The sequence below is a fragment of the Dipodomys merriami genome, unplaced genomic scaffold (assembly GCF_024711535.1).
Source record: "Dipodomys merriami isolate MVZ:Mamm:240054 unplaced genomic scaffold, mDipMer1.0.p SCAF_1, whole genome shotgun sequence".
NCBI classification, from domain to species: Eukaryota; Metazoa; Chordata; class Mammalia; order Rodentia; family Heteromyidae; genus Dipodomys; species Dipodomys merriami.
The window spans coordinates 91,997,279-92,015,952 of record NW_027202270.1 but is presented as its reverse complement, the minus strand read 5'-3'; the positions used below and the strand labels follow the sequence as shown (position 1 = coordinate 92,015,952).

Here is an 18,674-nt window from a genome sequence, read left to right as displayed (position 1 = left end):
AGGGGAAGTGAGCAATTGCCTATCAGCCACACGTGAAGATATCTGGGCACCTGGTGATCTGGGATGAGTACACAGGAACATTCACAGGGACATCTTCATTCTCCATGCCATAAGTCACTCATTTATAAAGTAGCAGTAATTTCTTAACCATCTCTTACATGCCAGGCATTAGGCCAAGGGCTAGTCAGATGATTAATATACAGTCTCTGTCCCTGGGGGAGGCAGGTGTAGATGAAACAGAGAGACTCACACTCAGATATATAAGCCAGTACAAAATGGAGCTAAGTATGACAAATGCAAAGTTATGGACCTGCTGAAGGCCCAGTGTATGTGGGGGGGGGGGACACAAGGAGATGAGTGGGGAAGGCATCGGGAAAGGTCTCTCCAAAGGAAGAGCCCTGATCAGAGTTTGAAAGTCAAGTTAGAATTTGTTAAGATACAAAGGGAAATGATTAATTTGACCACTGATCTTCCCAAGCTAGAGCACTGTATACCTATAAACCACTCTACTGCTGAGATTTTAAAAAACATTATTAATGGTATCCATGGGATGACACAACATATAATATCATTGGTGAGCATGTGCATAAATATGCTGCTCCCTAGCTCCCTAACCCATATACTAGTCTTCCAATCCCATCACTTTACCGCAAGCTGGACACACACTGTGTTGATTTCTGTCACTTCTGCCCCTTGTATAGCCTTAACCCTGCATATAACCTTCAAGGGGACCTCTTGGTCCCCTTCTGTCAGCAGTTCTTTGGTCTTCCTTCTTCCCATCTTGGAGCCCCCTCCCTATCTCTTGGGTGTGTTCCTAGGTGTATCCCCACTGTGGCCAAGCCCTAGATGCCTAGGATGGGAACAGATGTAGGTGAGCTGGTGGCAGTGTTTGTGAAGACAGCAGAGACTTGAGGCAGACAGTGATTTTGTTCTTTTATTCTATACAAATGGGGAGAGAGCCCCTGGGCATAGAGGGCCAAAGATCCACCCTCCTAGGGGAAGCATCAGGCCTCAGCCCTGAAGCTGTCTGCAGAGCACAGCATAGAGACAGGCATTGAGAGTCTTCTCTTCCCAGGTTGCTCCTTCCCTTTCAGTCCCCCATCCTGCTCCTCTGTGCCTAGTCCTGCCATGCTGCCTTGTAGGGCAGGGGCTGGCTGGGGGTTAGGGGAGCAGGGGTGGATGGGGGTCTGACTCCTTGTGAGGCACATGTCGCAAAAGGCTGGGGAGGGTATTCTGTAGCATCAGTCTGTTCCTGGCTCACTGGTTCCTGCTGGAGACAAGTCCAGAGAACCCTGTTTCCTGGGCAGGGAGAGCCAGCCACCCACCCAGTGTTGGGGTTACAGGGCACCATGATGGATAGGTCAGTGGGAAAGGGGACCCACCCTCTCACCACTGGCACCTGCGAGGTCAGGGGGCCGTCTTCTATCAGGCTCCAGTTTGTCACAGGACTGTGCCCGACGTGTCCTCTTGGGCTTCAGGGGGGCTGTCCGGCGGCTTGGATCAGGGGGTCCTGAAATAGCCACAGGAAATCTGGCATATGAGGGAACTCACCGGCTGGGTTGTTCATCCAGGCTGTGACTCTGGCTGTCACTTATTTCATGCTTTGGAAGGGGACCTGATGTGAAGAACCAGCAAGGTACCAGAGGTTCCCCCAGCCTCCCACTCAGCCAGTATGGTAGACCTTGAATGTCTGGCTCCTCTTGGTCTTGTGAACCCAGTCTCAGCCGGGGCTTATTGACTCCTGGGGCAACACTTCCGGCCTCAGCCTCCTCCCTGCTTCCTGGCATCTGGGGGGGTTTCCGACCCCTGGGTACAGCTACTGGCTTGGGGGGTCGTGGAACTAAAGGGGGGTCCTGCAGCTGGCATAGGAAGGAAGATGCCTGGTCAGTTATTCTCTTTGCTCTTCAAAGCATACCCTCCCCCACCTTATTGCCTTCACCTTGGCATTTCTAGCTGGAACTGTCCTCTCTGGGAATAAGGCCCTTTCCTTTTCCTCCTCTCCATCTTGGGAGGCTGGGCTAGGGCTCTGGCAGCTGTGGTTGGGGGCACTCTCTTCAGCTAGGGGATAGGAGACAAGAGAAGCTACAGGAAAAGGCATTATGGCAGAACCCTTCCCTGATACTCCTCCCATGATTCTCTGCAGGCCAGGACTCCCCCCCATTCCAGTCCATTTGCTCCAACAACTACTTTCCATGTCCCCTTCTATTCCTGGGTTCATGGGATCACCCGAAGGTTGTCCCTTCTGTCCTATTGCCCCTCCTGCAGAGCAGGCCTTTTCCTATTGGGGAAGAGCCAGGATGTGGGGTCTTCTGGGTCCATGGGCATTGCTGGCCATCCAGGGCTGCAGTGTCCCAGGGCTTTGCCAAGGCTGCAGCCTGGCATTGCCAGCACTATTTGCATGTCTTATTAGACAATGGGAGTCTCAAGGAGAGGTGCCCTGGAATGCTTGTTCCCCAGCCCTGTGGCTTTAAGCAACATGGGCAGAAGGGCAGAACAGCTGGAAAGATGTCTCTATCCATATCTTTGGGTGTGCAGCACCTGACTATTCAAGTTTCATAAGTGAAGGATGAAGCCAGTCTTTGGATGCTCTGTCTAGTCTATGGGAGGGATGGAAAATCAGCAAAGATTCCCCCTGCCCTGTCCCCCACATTGTGCTAGGCTGGCCTTGGAAGATGGGGTAGGCACTATTACGAACTAATATGCTTCAATATGCCTCAAGTCAGCTGACTCTACACTGGGAAGGAGAGAGAGATGCAAAAAGCTGGGTGGAGCAGGACAGGACAATGAGCAGTAGATGATCCAAGCCAGACCTGCCTGCTCATCTTGCTGTCTTTTGGTCTAGGGGTGTGTGTGTGTGTGTGTGTGTGTGTGTGTGTGTGTGTGTGTGTGTGTGTGTGTGTGTGTGTGTGTGTGTGTGTGTGTGTGTGTGTGTGTGTGTGTGTGTGTGTGTGTGTGTGTGTGTGTGTGTGTGTGTGTGTGTGTGTGTTTTGCAGAGAGATTTTTATCCATGTCAGAACCTGTTGGGAGTCATATTCCAGGCCTTTGGGAACTTAAATGGACTAGCTTTTCTACAGTAGCTTAATTAGAAGGTGCTCTAAGCCCATCAGGAGGGCAGTTCCCATACCTGGAATAATTCTCCTCCTTTTTCCCCCTCTAGTCATGAAACCAGAAAGTGACCTGTTTAAGATTCTAGGTTGCTAAGCAGGAGTAATACTCAGGCCTCTGCTTCTCCTTTGGGGCACCTTTCTGTTTGCAAAAGGCTGGGAAGTTTGAAGTGGACTTGACATTTTTGGCACTTGCTGGCAGCTGGGATTTGCCTAACGTCTTTTGAGCTAGGGTGCAGAATTAGGCTTTCCCCACAGAGTGAAGGCCTAAATCTCCACTGGGCTGATAGTGACCAAAGGTGACATCTGTCTTAGGGAATTCACCAGGACCAATCATAAAACATTGTTCCTGCTTGCTAACTCTAGTAAGGCCATTTTTGCCCTGCAGAACTTCTCTTTGGATAGGTAGCTTAGTAAATATCCTTAAACATTTTCATCATGGTAGCTTCTCACTACCCCATCTTGGCTGTAAATTCTCCAAGGGAACACGGGTATACCTGAACCTTCAACACTGCTGCCCAAGAAGAGGCTTTCCATACCTATGTGCCATGTGGCCTCTGCTCGGCGCATGGCGCTGAAGCTTGGCTTGGTGCTTTGGGGTGGTGGAGGGGGCTTCCAGGCTCCAGGCCCTGGAGTAGAGGAAGGAGATGTGAAAATGGAAGGGAAAAAGGGAAAGGTAAATTAGGAGAGATCCATGAGAGAGGGGCTAAAGGATCATTCTCACCTGCATCATCTGAAGAGCGCCGTTTCTGCCAAGCCTGGGTGCTGTCCTCCAGGTCTGGGCCTGTGCCCTGAAAGGATGGCTGTCAGATCATGAGAAAAGTCCCCTCCATGGGGTTGTGCATCTGACAAGGGCTTTTTATTTAGCATTTAGTGTCATTGGCATGTTATTAGTTCCTAAATACTAGGACCCTGTTTTCCAAAGAGTGGCATCTATACCACTCCAGGGGCATAAGAAATGGCTTACATAAGTGAACATACTGCTATCCGTATATCCATCCATCCATATATATACATACATACATATGGTGCCAGTACTGGGGCCAGTACTGGGGCTTGAATTGAGGGTCTGAGCACTGTCCCTTAGTTTTTTTGCTCAAGTCTGGTGCTTTACCACTTGAACCACAGCTTCTCCACTCCTCCTCCTCCTGATGCTGCTGTTCTGGGACTTGAACTCAGGGGTCTGGGAGCTATCTCTGAGTTTTTATGCTAGCACTCTATCACTTGAAACACAGCTTCACTTCTGGCTTTTTTTAAAAAAAAAAATATTATTTAGGCATAAGAGTTTCTGCTCAGCCTGGCTTTGAACCTCGATCCTCAGATCTCAGCCTCCTCCTGAGTAGGATTTTGGCACTTGGACTTTTTATCTTTTTAATTTTTGAAATGTTTAATTGGAGATAAATGTCTCATGGACTTTTCTGCCTGGGCTGGATTCATATTGTGATCCTCAGATCTCAGCCTTATTACAGGTAGATATTTGTTTATTTTACATGTAGTAGAAAAAATATTGCTTATAAAAAGCTTGTGATTTTAAAGAAGTATAATGCTTAGGTTCATGCTAACTTTCAAAGGATGAATTTAAATAAAAATTTATGTAAATAATAATTCAAGTAGCACATGGATGAGGTAAAAGCCAAATGACAATGGTTGTAATCAAGTCACCCAAGTTTTCTAAACATAGCACTGGAGGTATTTTATGGCATTTTATAGGCTCCATGACAGTGAGTAGCTGGTTCTGGTTCCATAGCAAGTGTGTGGTAGAGCAGATGGTAGCTAACAACTTCAAATGCCAAACCACCTGCTTTCTCCACTGAGTACACCAGGATAAAGAAAGCAGGAAGAAGTTGTTGGACAGGGACTTTCAGTTTGCCCACCCAGACTCCCCTCACCTCTCTTTTTCCATCAAAGCTCCAACCCTTGGCTCTTCCTAAGCCAGGAAGAGCAACACCGTGTACTCTTGGTTGTTGTGCTGTCCCAGGGGCTGGGCCCCCTTCCCCTGGCTCAGTCCCCTCAGTGGCCTAGAACAAAGTGTCTAGTTTACAAGTAGTTCTGAATTGAAAATGGACTCCACAGGCAGCAATGAGTTGTGGGGAGGGCCCTTGCCCCCACTGAGCCCATCTTGGGGATGCCCAATTTAGATCCTTTGATGCTCTATTTGCATACAGCATTCCCAGCATGCTTTGGACCAACGGTTTTCCAGAAGTGGATAATTAAAATGACTAGTATTTCCCAGAATGCTAGGTTCTAGGATTCTCCTGTCAAGGTTGGGATGGGCCATACGTGGGACAGGAGAAGGGGAGGATGCAGGCTTACTTACCATCTTCCTGCGGAAGGAAGGCCCCCTGCTGCCTCCGAATCCAGGGAGGAGGTTGCCTTCATCCTCTGGGCTCCAGCAGGGAGAAGAATTATTACCAAGGCTTGGGGGGTCTGGGCTGGGGGGGCTCTCCTGAGTCGGGGGTGGAGGTGGGGGTGGAGGGAGGAGAAGTCCAGCAGTAGGGGATCCTGGCCCTCTGTCGCCTTTGAAGCTCCGTGGTCGGCGAAAGTGAAACAGGCCCCGGCGTCTCTTCTTCTGGAGTGGAGGCAGTGGTGGCTCTGAGAGGCCTGGCCGCATGGTCCTCAGCGTCCGAGGGTAGCTGGGCAGGGTTGGAGTGAATTAGTGATAAATGGCACATGTATAATCTGGTGGGAGGGGAAGGTTTCTAGTGTGGATCTGTGCCTAACAAATATTCTGCCTTCCATTATCATCTCCTGTCTCACTGAAGCCCTTCCCGCTTGATTCTCAGAGCAGGTGGTCTTTCTACCTTCTTGTCACAAGCTTCTAGCAGCTTCTTTCCCTAAGATTGACTCTATCTTTCCAGATAACCCCTCCACTCCCACCACTTTTTTTCAGTTCTTTCAAGTGACTGAGCTCTTCCACAATAGACCCTGGGGAGTTGGTGCAGGACACCTGCAAAGACCACTACCCTCAGGGCCTCTCCTGTCACCAATAGACAACCTATCCCAGAGCCTGTTACGCCTGCCCTGTTTCCACCACCCCACTCCGGTGTTTCATGCTGTCTTCATCAGCCATCCCGAAGAGATTCAGAAGCCATAGGAGCTAAGGAATGGGCAAGGGATGTGGGGAAATGTTCCAGAGACACTGGTTTGAGGACACTTGGAGAGATTTCCATAGGAGGTAGGAGAACAGAGGAGTTCTCTACAAGGCCTGGGGACATTCTGAAAATGGGAGCCTGTTTAGGTATCATACCTAGAACTTTCATCCATGACTCTTCGGCTGAAGAAGTCCTCCAGTCCCTCATCCAGGCGGGTGGCCATCCCATTCTCCTGACGAGTCCCAGATACTGGTACCTGCTGGGAGGATCCTATGATTTCTTATCTGAGGGCTTTCTCTTTTGGACTTAATCCTACAGAAATTTAGACTTCAACAGGGTATGTACTAAGCTTGCTGGCTCTTGGAGTTTACCCTTCATCCAAATCAGAAAGTCACTGCCAGCTGGGTGCTGGTGGCTTACACTTAAAACTTTAGATACTCAGGAAGCTGTAATCTGAGAATCTGAGATCCAAGTCCACCGGGGCAGATAAATCTGAGAGAGTCTTATCTCCAATTAACCACCAAAGAGCCAGAAGTGGAGGTATGGCTCAAGTGATAGAATGCTAGCCATGAGTGGAAAAAGCTGGGTGAGGGTATGAGGCTCTGAGTTCAAGTCCAAGTATAAGTCTCAGATTTCCTTCCTTCCTTCCTTCCTTCCTTCCTTCCTTCCTTCCTTCCTTCCTTCCTTCCTTCCTTCCTTCCTTCCTTCCTTCTTTTCCTCCCTCCCTCCTCTCTTCTCCCTCCCTTCCTCCCTCCCTTTCTTTCTCCCTCCCTCCCTCCCTTCCTTCCTTCCCTCCCTCCCTCCCTCCTTTCCTTCCTTCCTTCCTTTGAGATGGGGGTGGGGTCTCACTACTCTTGAACTCATGGGCTTATGCAATCCTCCTGTTTCAGCCTCTAGAGTAGCTGAGATTACAAGTATACCAAGTTTGACTAGACAGAAATTTCTTATTTCTAACAAGATCTAGCTTGTATCCAAACTGGATAATCCCTCAACGGTTTGATGGCTTGCCTGGCATCTTATCAATTTGCTGGAGCTAGTGTGTTTGGCATTTGGGTCCTAAAACTAGAACCCCTAGTTCTGTCATTGCTGAGGAAAGTTGGCTCTCATGCAAGGCTTTTGGGACTCACACTGGGCCGACCAGGTCCTGGGGGGGTAGTCCTGGGGGGCCGGGGCCTCCCTTGTGTTTGATGCCGTAGTTTATAACCATGAGTGGGCAGCTCGGATAGGCCTTCCCAGGATCCACCAGCTGTGGGTTGGTTGCCTCCGAGTCCTGAGAACCAACCAGGAGGGATTCCCAGGCTTCCCAGTTGGCTTTCCATGTCCTGAGGGCTCCCACCTGTGGGCATAGTAGCATTAGAGGGACTAGCAGGAGGGATTTAAAAAAGAAAAGGAGGATGGAGAGGCAGACAAAAAAGAAAGAGTAAAAAAAAAAAGTGCAGGGAAGGGTTGTGTGCCTGGAGGATATTAGAACTGAGGCTGGGGACTCACTAATGAAAGCAGACACTGGCCGGATCTTCCTGCAACGCTTTTGCTTTTTGATGGCCATGGTGTCCTGCAGAAATGGAGATACAAGTGTAGGGCCAGGGCTCAAATTGAAAACCTCACCTGGAGCCTATCACCCCTTATAGCCTTTTCCATAAAATTCATCCTGTCTCTCCCTCTCCCTTTCTTCAACTGACTAAGGAATTGGGATGAGAAAAATGGCTGGGCTGGATTGGGGCTGAGGGAAGTCAAACAAAGTGGGGTAAAGAGAGGAGTCCAGAGAAGTGGAAGGGACAGTGTTGTGTGAGTTCAGGGACAGGACCCAGATTAAAGAGGGGAGTGGAAGTATAGGGGGCTCACGATGTTGGTCCCGAGTTCATCATCTGTGGTCTCCTCATGGTCATGGTTCCGGCCTCGGCCTCGTGACGACAGATCCTGCCCTTGACCAGGTCCTCCTGGTGGATCTGACAGGGTCCTTAACTGGGTTAGGTGACGAGCCTGGGGAAGGACAGATGTGAATAGGATTCTGAAGAATCTGTTCATGTTTGGGGGAAGGGGGAGACAGAAAGAGAGAGAGACAGAGAGGCAGAGGGAGGAGAGGGAAGGAAGAGAATGGTGCAGGGGAGATGGACTGATCTGGTGTGGAGGACATGCCTGAGTCTTCCTGGGCTCAACATCTTACCAGGCTCTTGTGGGAGTGGTATAACTCCTGCAGGATCTCATCTACTATGGAGTTGGTCAAGTAGGTGACAACTGACAGCTTCACCTCACTGTGGGCAAAAGTGGGGCTGCTTAGCCAACCCTGCTAGGGGTGTAAGCCTCAGCCCTTCTGTTCTCAGATGCCCATGAATGGGACAGCTGGTCTGGGTGCCCTCAGACAGCATGACTGCTGTGGGAGGCACCTAGGGCCACTGCACTCATGGCTCCATAAACATATGTCTAGTCTGGTCCCCTGAGCTTTCCAGCCCAGGTGTCATGGGTAAAGAGGAACTGAAGAAGGAGAAGGACAGAAGAGACTAGGTCAGGAGTCCCATTGGAACAGACTAGGTATATTGGGGTACTGATTAGAAGCCTTGCTGGTTGTAAGAATAGGAACCAGGCTCAAGGCTGGCTGTTTCATCATGATATATGCGCTACATTTCCTTTGCTTTGCCACATGGTAGCACTCAGCCCCAGAATGAATAAACTCTGTGCATCTGGCTAGTCTCACTTTTCTTTGATCATACACATAACCTGGTGTCTATGTGGGGCATGTATGTGGATACCTATTTGTGCACTACCTTGGTTTTTGAAACCAAGGCAAAGACCAATAAGACCCTAAATAGCAAGGCTGCATTGGATCAAGATTTATTCCTTGCAATGGAGGTTATCCATTTATTATTTTTAATTTTTATTTTTTGTCCGATCGTGGGGCCTGAACTCTGGGCCTGGGCGCTGTCCCTCAGCTCTTCAGCTCAAGGCTAGTGCTCTACCACTTGAGCCACAGCGCCACTTCTGGCTTTTTTCTTTCTTTTTTTTTCTTTTTCCTTATGTGATGCTGAGGAATCGAACCCAGGGCCCCATGCATGCAAGGCAAGCACTCTACCACTGAGCCACCTTCCCAGCCCCAGGTTATCCATTTATTATTCATTGCTGATAGCTCCCAGTCCCTTAAGTGCTCTGGGACAAATCCAACCCCAGCCCCATCCTCCGACTCACTCCAGCTTGTTCTGGATATCCTGTCCAGCCTGCTCCAGCAGTGCCCCTCGGATGAAGTTCCGAGGCACAGTGACACGCTCTGCCACATTGCTCAGCATCTTATTGTGCCCCTCAGCCACCCGCATGGCCACAGGGCATAATTCCTGTGTTAGGCTGACCATGGACTCCAGGATCACCTAGTTTGGGATGGGGGAGGAAAAGCCACAGGGTTAGGACTGGAACCATAGCAGAAGGGATTTCAGCTTGTTTAGTCCAGTCCTCCCATGGAGAAACTGAGGGACCTGTCTAAGGTCAGAGCCGGGACACTCAGGGTTTCCTACTTCTTGGTCAGTGCTCCTTTTTCCCTACCCCAGAGAGGGGGAAATCAGTCCAAGGATCAGAATTCAGAGGTGGGAGGGAGGTTAAAGAGTGGGATTGAAGGTTGAAGTCAGAACTACAACTGTTTTTGCAGTGCTTTGGCATGGGGGAACATGGGTGGTCTCAGCCTTATGCATATTCTTTTTGTCCTCCAATAATCTCCCTGCTTTGACTTCAGCTCTTGGTTTAGGACTTTGATCAATACTGGGCTCCTATCATGGCCTCCTCCATCCCCCAGAACTTGCCTGCAGCTCTTTGTCCACAGCCTTGGACACCTCACTGGCTACTGACTCAAGCCTCTGCCGAACAGGCCCATCATTGGCCAGCACATGGCCCAGCTCATAGAGACTGGGAAACAGCTGGAGAAGGAAAGAGTTAGCTTCAAAGGTCAGAATCAGGCTCTACTAGGTCATTGAGTTAGAAGGATGCATGCATGGGACAGTGTCTGTACACTCCTGGGTTAGCATATGGGGCCTTCTTGAGTTCTGCAGGCTGTCAGGGAAGGGTGAGGCTGTGGGGTGCTCACCGCCCGGGAGTTTTTGGCATCCTTGATGAGGTCCCGTGCATAGAGCAGCTCATCCTGCACAGGCTCCAATGGGCACAGCCTCAGGGCCCGCACCTCCTCCTGTACTCGCCCGCATAGCCGCTGCAGCATCTGGAGCACAGTGGCAAGAGTGTCAGGGCTCCCAAAATGGACCCCTTGGGTTATTACCCTGGTGCCAGAATTGATGGTGGTGATGGTGGTGAGGTCTCTGGATCACCTGGTCTCTCTCCAGGGGTGACCATTCACACTCTCCAAGCCCTGTGTACCCCTTCACTGGGGGACTACCTGCTGTTGGCCCACAATATATTTGGGGGCCCATGTTCTGAGTATCTTTTTGCTTTGCCACATGCTCAGTCCAGTGACAGGCACCGCATGATGCCTTTTCATGCTTTACCTGTGCTTTACCACATTACCCCTGTGCCCTGCATGCCCCATGCACACCCCATGTGTCCCAGAGGGAAACGTTTACTTGCTCGGCGCTGCTGGTCACCAGGCCCTGCTGTAGCCTGAAGGCCTGCTCCTGGGGGCATGTCTGGGAGTGGTTGTTCCTCACCAGGCACCATTGGATCTGGAGATGATGGAGTGGGGAGGGACAGGGTTGGGGATGTGGGCTATCCTCTGCCCCTTGTCATTCCACCCTGCTTTGAACAGTACCCTCTACCTTCTGCCAGACATCCTCAGTGCGCTCAGGGGCGCTGCGGTAGGCTTGGGAGATGTCGCTGACCGGGAAGGACATGAAGCGCAGTGTGTGGTTGCTGTGGGACATAGTAGCATAGCTGGGTGGGGGAACAGATAAGGCAGAAACCTACTCCTTGCTCATCATTTCCCTTTTCCATGGCTCTTCCACACATTTCTGTGCAAATACGTCAAGGGTAGTAAGGGAATATGGAGTAGTTCAGGCCTGACCTTGGTATCAGCAGGCTGGGGGCTTGGACTTGGGCAGGTCCTTGGTCCGCTCACCTCTCCAGAGCTCTTGCAATGTCTAGGAAGCCCAGGGCAGATGTATTGTTCCGGTCCCATAGGATAGTTCTGGAGAGAAGGTGAGCACATGTTTGTCATAGTCTCAGTGATGCAACCCTCTTGGAGACCCTTCTTCCCTGGGTAATGAGGGTAACTCAGACAGGTTTCCCAAACCGGGGGGGGGGGGGTCTTCCAAAAGGTGGAGTACAGGACATCAAGGCAAGCAAGGAGAATGTATTTATGTGTATGGAGTTGGGTCTCTGGGTTAGAGGGTAAATGTGGGTCTCACCTGAGGGAGGAGTTTATCTGTAGGGCCTTAGACAGCATCTTGGCCCCTATGTCCTCCATGCCATTGCCACTCAGGTCCACCTTGGCCAGGCAGGTGTTGCTCCCCAGAGCATTGATGAGGATGCTGGTGCGAAGCTTCAGCCGGGAGTCTGCCACTGACAGTGACTGCAGGGACTAAATGGGAAAGTGGGGATTAGGTCCAGTCCCCAAAGTGCCCTCCCTGCTAGTCCTTTCCTAGGCCCAGTCACTCACACAGTCCTCTTCCTGTATCATTTGCACCAGCTTGTGGAGGATCTCCTCTAGGGTCCTGTGGGGAGTTGGGGCTTAGAGGAGGAGGGGAGAGGTTTGTGGTAATGCTATTGGAGAGGTGGCCAGAGGCAATACAGTGAGCCAAGAGGACAGGTGAATGATAGGATTATGGTCTGAAGGGGGCAGGGGCGGGCTCACTTGGCCTTGACATTGAAGTTCTTGCCCAGAAACAGGTGCTTGAGGGACTTGTTCTTGCCAAGTGCAGGCACCAGTGTCAGGAGGTCTGAGTCAAACCCTGGTTAGGAAATGGGAATATCCTGGCCTTGAGGCCTGAGACTTAATGCAGTCTCATCAGGGCTTCTTCCCCATGTTCAAAGAGACACCATGACTCACCATTGTCAGATAGATCTAGGCTGCCCACACAAGTGACAGTCCCTAGCTGCTCCTGCAAGGCTTGGGCTCCTGCTGAGCGAAGCTGTAGGGACAGGGAGGGGTGGGGAAAGGAGTAGGGTAAATGAAGTGATGGGGTTGGGCATTTTTTAACCCTTAAGAGACAAATGTAGTCACCCTAGATCTCAAGGTCATACTAGATCTTGGATGTGAAATCTGAGAGGCTGTTTCTCCACAGTGCATCTTTCCCTAGAGCAATCTCCCCACCTTCAGCTAGAAAGGTTGCTGGTCCTAAGATAGCTTGCTCCTGCCCTCTGCTGGCCAAGCCTGATATCTTACATCTAAAGTTAGGGGTAGTGGTCCTGGAGTCTAAAAATGAGTGGCCACTAAGGAGAGGGTCACTGACTAGTCTGAGAGAGAAAGTAGAGGTATGGTCAGGTTAGAGGGGTACAGGGTGGTAGAACAGAGGTGAGGTGAAGCCAGGGTCGACTGAGGTTGGAGAAATAAACACTTGGGGAATGGGTGTGGGGCAGGCAGCAGTGCCCAGGCTCACTTCACAGCTGCTGAGGTCCAGGTGCAGATCGCTGAGATGACTGTTGAGGGAGAGGCCCTGAAGCAGCGCCCTGTGGGAGGGCCAGTAGGCATGCCTTTATTCCTCTCCCTAGCTCCTGTAGTTTCCCTGGAAGCCCCCAACCCTGCACCCACCGGACCTGAGGGCCTCCAGGGGCAGCCTTGTGGATGACAGGTTGACATGGCTCAAGGTGTAGGCGCTACTGAAGAACTGCTTGAAGGCCGGTGGGGCCTCCCGGCCTTTCCTGTGGAGATCCCTGAGGTCAGCAAGGGAGGTGGATGGCCACCACTTGCCCCATCCCTCCCTGATCCTCTTGCCCCACCTGTGAGAGCAGCTGTTGCGAGCCAGGTTGAGGTAGGTGAGGTGGGAGCAGCAGCCATGGAGTAGGGCACCCAGGAGCTGTGGGTAGAGACATGGTTGTCTAAGAGGGGTTAGGCATGGTGGGATCCGGACATACTCCTCTTTACCCATCAAGCTCTTGCCCCTTCCTTCTCTGAGAGCCACGAACTGGATGCCTATTCAGCTCATAAAAGCCTCAGTGTTCCCTGTGGAAAGGGAGTCTATACCACCTTCCCACTGCCAGGTGTGGCTCAGAGGCAGCATGACTGTAAGGCAGGGATACTACTGGCTCCCCAGGCATCTTTGTTCTAGCTTAGGGGAAGCATCCTCTCTCACTTGTGGGTACTGTGCCAATACTGTGCCAGTTTGCACAGCTGGGAGATGCACCATAACTTTGTGTCTGCATAAAGTTTGAACTCACATAGGTATGAGCTATTAGGCTGAACCTGCATCCGTTCCACAGGTTCTGTTTCCCTGTATACTTAGGGAAGGAGGGTGAGACAGCCCACCCTGGCCGTCTCAAATTTCAGTCTGGCTCCTGCCATCACCAATCCCTCACCAAGTCAACGGCACAGTCAGTCCCCGATAGGTCCAGATGCACCAAGGCATTGGGCTGGGCCAGGAAACTATAGAGGGCCTAGGGAAGAAAGGATAGACAGTCTGGTAAGAGAAGGGGTGACAGAGTCTCCACACCCCCAGGGCTATAGGGTAGAAGACTCCCAGGGCCTGAATTCTAAAGGTGCTTCTGTAGGAATGGAGGCTATAATCCATGGACTCACATTGGCCTCGTCTGTGGCAAGCAGCCCAGGGTTCTTGCTCAGGTCCAGGTATCGAAGGGAGCTGGCAAACGCTGGGTTGGCTCCGAAGGTTTGGCCCAGTGCCTGGAGCCCTAAGCACAGCAGGCACTGGGCTGGGTTAGCCCCCATTCCCATCTCTTCCCTTCAGTACATGATTCTTCCCTGCTCCCTTTATTCCCTTGAATTCTGGGATGGTACATGAGTATGGGAGTAGATCTCTGGGGTGCAACATCACAGGCAACTGGGGGAGAGTTAGAGGTCAGGGGTGCTGATGTGAATACCTCTAGGGGAAATGGCAGTCTTGGCCAGGCACAGCTTGGTGAGGCCAGTAGGAAAGCAGAGGAGCTGCTGGCTCAGACTGAGAAAACCTGAGGAGTGGAGAGAGAATAGGCCAGTGAGAGGCTACAGTGGGGACAGGTGGTGCCCAATAAGGTGAGGGTTCAAGTGGGCTGCAGGCCTGGGGTCGAGGATGGAGGTGCTGGGGTAGAGGCTGCTATCAGGCTGGAGAGTAGCCCAAGGTTCTTGCTCAGGTCCTGGACTGGGCTCTGGGCTAGGCCAGGGGTCTGCATTGCAATGGGGATAGGATTCAGGGCTGGGGCTCACCCTTGTCCTCGATGGGGTTGTGGGACAGAGTGAGGGCATGCAGCACACAGCTCCCGTTCTCCCCAAACACCCCGGCCAGCTTCTGGACAAAGTCCCTTCAGGGAAGGGGAGGAAGGATTTGTCCTGAGCTTAGCTCCAAGTCCCAGCCCCTGGCCTTCCCTTCTCTACCTGCCTGCCTGGCTGGGGCTGCAATGGCCAGAGGCCCCCACAGTAGGGGAGGAGCTCAGGGACTGCTAGGGACCTGGTCACCTCTCCGGAGTACCTGGGGGTGTTCCACACCTTAAGAAGTTGTACTGAGACAAAGGCCAGCTTTGAGTTTTCAAATCTGGAGCAGTCCACCCCAGGTAGTTGAGGGAAGAGGAGATGGGGCACGGAGTATAATGGAGAAAGGCCATGGAGCTGGGTCATCACGAGGCTGAGGTCTGAGTCCCAATTTCACTACTAGCTTTCTTTATGCCCTCCTTGGACCCCAGCATCCTCTCTGTAAAGACAGGTGCTAGATGACTAAGCCCGGGAACCCATAGCATGCTCTGAAGTTCTAGAACCCTCAGACTACATGAAGGGGGCACCACTGCCCACAGAGGAGGCTGGCCTCACGTCTTAAGCCCAGCATTGTCCAGCACCAGCTCTTCGAGGCTTCCCGATTTGCTCAGAGTATGTAGCACCTGTTCTAGCACTTCTGAGCCCTGGGGACAGAGGGGTCCTGCAATCAGGAGCCAAGGAGGACACTACTCTGCCCTTCCCCAACCCCTCCTAGTTCTTACCAGCCGTAGGTCTTTGCAGTAAAGTTTGGTGAACCATTGGTTGTAGGCCAGGGCTGCCACCATTAGGGCCAAGTCTCTGTGGGGATATTGAAGGGGGCAGGAAGTGGTAAGCAGGTGGCTGGGACAGGAAATAAGAGACTAGGGGTGGGCTGATTGGGCTGGGGAAAGCTACACGACAGTGGGGGAAGGTGGTGAGTTGGGGAGGTAAGAGTAGGGGCTGTGAGGGGGATCATAGGGGGGATATTGGAAAGTGCCAGGGTTGGGCTCAGGCTGGGGACTTGAGGATTGAGTCTGCTGAGTGTGTTTACCGGCTCTCTAAGTGGCTGAAATCCATAAGATTGAACTCGCGGTTATCCTCAGCATGGTAGATGGTGTCCACATCCTTGGAGAGGTGGAATGGGCTCATACCTTCTCCCCTTCCTTTTCTGCCCCCTTCCTCTGGGTCCACTTCCTCCCTGCCAGCCCCTCTGCCCAACATACCCATTGCACCTCCTCCCGACAGTGCAACCCATTGTAGTCACACAGGGCAGCGTAGGTCTCAGAGAAGCCACCTGTGGAGCAAGTGGGTCGGCTTCATGAGGGGTAGAGGGATGGAGACTAGGCTTGGGATTCAAGGTATGGTAAAGGTCATGGTATGTGCTAGTCTCCCGGGTCCTTGTTATTCCATGTACCTCCTGAGGTCCAAGAACAGTGGACTCCTCAGTGCAGGCAATCTCCCCCCACCTGCCCCACACATGGACGGGGAAGTCAATGGCCCACCTTCCTTATGTCTACCCCTGCTCACCACACACACTGTGAGTGGTAGATGTGGAAGTCTCAGAGTTGGGGGATGTGTCTCGGGGCCCCTCTGGGGTGTCTGCATTTCCACGCCGGATCAAACACCTGTAAGATGAATAAGTCATCCCAGAGATGTGTGGAAAGAGGCTCTCAATCCTTTCCCTATTATTCCTGGGGACCTAGAAGGTCTCCAGGAAAGAGCAGGAGGAGATACACTTCTTGTGCCCCAGGAGCTCAGGTCCAGGGGAAGGGGAAGTCTTCCTGTTGCTTAATCCTTTGGGAGACCCCTAGTTGGCCACTCACCCAGGGCCAGGGCAGACCTTGGAGAGGGCAGAGCTCACATGTCGTGTCACCTGGTCCACACTCTCAGCTGATGGCAGTCTCATGCTCACCATGCCACGCTCGGTCTCCACCAGGATCTGGGGGAGAGGGAGTTGGACAGTCTTGGATTTAACTCCCTCCTTCAGTTGGCTGAACCTGAGCCCTGGTGCTCACCTGGTTCTGACTGAGCGTGTTGAAGGTACGGATCTCCAGGACATTGAAGGAGCTCTCTACCTGGAGGGATGAAGAAATAGCTGGTAAGGGCTTGGTCACTAGGCATGAGAGGGAGTGTGCCAAGGGTTTTCCTTTTCCTCAGCCCAACTCACCTTAGCAGGAACTTTAAGGGGGAAGAGGTGGAGTCGCCAGGAGGTCAGAGCCTGAAGAAGAGAGTATTAGTAGTTCATTACAGCTGCCTAGGCCCTGGTGCCTTTGCCCTCTTTTAGCCCCCCTAAGTACAGAGAGGGTACTCAGCTTTGATTTGAGTATCTTCCCTCTCCTGCCCTACCCTCAGATCCTGGACATCAACCCAGTTCAGTCCTCTTTTCTTTCTCCTGAGCTTTGATTTTTCAGCCATCCCCCACGTATTTCTTCTGCCCATCTCCCTAGAGCCCAGGTGCTCTTGCTACCTACTTCCTCTCCCCAACATCAACACCCTCACCAGCACTCGGTCCTCAAACTTCTTGGGTTTCGTCTCCAGCTTCACACGATGTTGTTGGAGAACAGCCCCTTGGCTCAGGCACCTCCGGATGCTGTCTGCAGGTAGGTGGGTCCCTGCTCAGGACTTCCCTTTCTCTGGGCACCCCCTTCCCCAGGAGTCTCCAGGTAGAGGAAGGGACAGGTGAGAGGAGAGAGTAGTAGGGACAAAGAGGTACAGGACAGAGATTTTTCCTTCTTTGGTGACTTTCTGATTAGAGAGGGTGCAGGATATAGAGAAAACTCTGGTTCCTGATGTTCCTGAGTCAAGGGACAGTTGCTGAGTGACATTGTCTGTGGGAGGGTGTGTCTTACACTTCTGAGGGTGTAAAAGATTTTTCCAACCCATGCACTACAACAGCCATCAACACATACACAGTGAGTCAGTGTGTAGGGTGTAGGAGTGTCCCTTGACTGTATGTTAGGTGGCCCGGGTATGAAAGTCTGCCTTTACTACGAGTATGTGGCTGCCTTCTGAGGATGTGAAGGAGCCTGAGCATGTCATTGGTGTTGACAGAGAAGTGTGAATGAATATGCTGGCTTGTAGCTGTGAAAGGAGCATAGTGCCAGACAGCTCCTCTGTGTGTGTGTGTGTGTGTGTATGCGCCCGTAGTGGGTAGGAAGGGGTGTTTGGGAAGTGGGGGGGGGGGAAGATTTAGTGTTTAGACGAGCTCTGTGTCCATCTGCTGGCAATACCTTCCAGATACCCTACAGTATGTGTGTGGTGGGGGTGCAGTTTCTGTAAAGCTGAGTCTACACACATCTTATGATTGTGCTCCTGTGCATGTGTAGGTGTGGGAAATCGCCAGAGTGCAGCATGGCTGAGTATCCTTGAGCGTCCTGCTCTCTGCGTGGGCTCGCCAGTGCTCCTGCCTCCGAGGGGTCAGGGTTGTGGCTAGGGGGAGGGGGACAGGCGTGGATTGGGCTGAATCTGAGGACCAGGCTAGCGGGAGAGGCCTTGAGGTGTGGGTGGTGGGTAGTGAGAAGGGGGTAGGCTGGAGGGGGAGAGCCGCAGAGATCCTGCTCTCAGTCTGGGGCCTCTCCTCTGACTCCCTTCATGGCCCCACTGGCCTGGGCGCTGCCTGCCTCCTAGGGGGCTCTCCGGGGCCAGTTCCGGGGCGGGGCCGAGAGGAGGGAAGGTGCTCGGGAGAGCGGCGGTCAGGACCAGGGGCAGCTCCCATTGCCTCGCGGGGCGGGCCTGGCCCCGCCCGGCCGGGGGTGGGGGAAGCGGGACTCCGGAGGGGGAGCCTGGACGGCGCGCGGAGGGGCAGATCCCGGACGCTCCAAGTCAGCCCCGGGGAGCGCGGGGAAGTGCACCTGTCCCCGAAGAGCGGGACGGGCGGCCCCGGGACAGGCAGGGTGAGGCGCGGAAGCCTGAGGAGGAGGCTCGGGGGGGGGGGGGGGGACAGCGCTGCCCGAGCCCCGGGCTGCAGGAGTAGGAACCGCCTTGGAGCAAGGACGCTGAAGGGGTGGGAGGCACCAGGCTGGGGCGTAGCGCGGGCAGGAAAAGCATTGGGTCTGAAGATGCTCCCGGACGGGGCGTCCCAGACACCAAGGCAATCTCGTACCTTGCAGCTCGCGGGTGAGCTCCACGCCGGCTTTGGCCATGGCGGCCGATGCTGCTGCTGTTGCTGCTGCTGCCGAG

At 52.7% G+C, this 18,674-nt stretch overlaps 1 protein-coding gene across 1 annotated transcript; it reads right to left on the bottom strand.

Moving 5' to 3' along the window:
* Nucleotides 1–910: 910 nt before the first annotated feature.
* On the bottom strand, nt 911–18,637 carry Carmil3 (capping protein regulator and myosin 1 linker 3). Its single transcript, XM_070015476.1, has 40 exons — nt 18,598–18,637; nt 16,995–17,089; nt 16,663–16,713; nt 16,511–16,570; nt 16,319–16,434; nt 16,023–16,120; nt 15,719–15,789; nt 15,547–15,620; nt 15,239–15,314; nt 15,072–15,160; nt 14,475–14,569; nt 14,153–14,239; nt 13,854–13,963; nt 13,634–13,711; nt 13,058–13,134; nt 12,875–12,979; nt 12,718–12,787; nt 12,168–12,249; nt 11,973–12,069; nt 11,778–11,832; nt 11,527–11,699; nt 11,238–11,306; nt 10,939–11,032; nt 10,747–10,845; nt 10,260–10,388; nt 9,979–10,092; nt 9,377–9,552; nt 8,361–8,448; nt 8,039–8,176; nt 7,685–7,748; nt 7,324–7,532; nt 6,352–6,452; nt 5,422–5,737; nt 4,994–5,122; nt 3,829–3,895; nt 3,644–3,733; nt 1,940–2,058; nt 1,682–1,859; nt 1,391–1,510; nt 911–1,267 (listed from the first exon to the last, which is right to left on the bottom strand). Exons 1-40 carry the CDS (start codon nt 18,635–18,637, stop codon nt 1,242–1,244), a joined length of 4,125 nt encoding a protein of 1,374 aa, XP_069871577.1. The 3' UTR covers nt 911–1,241.
* Nucleotides 18,638–18,674: the final 37 nt, after the last annotated feature.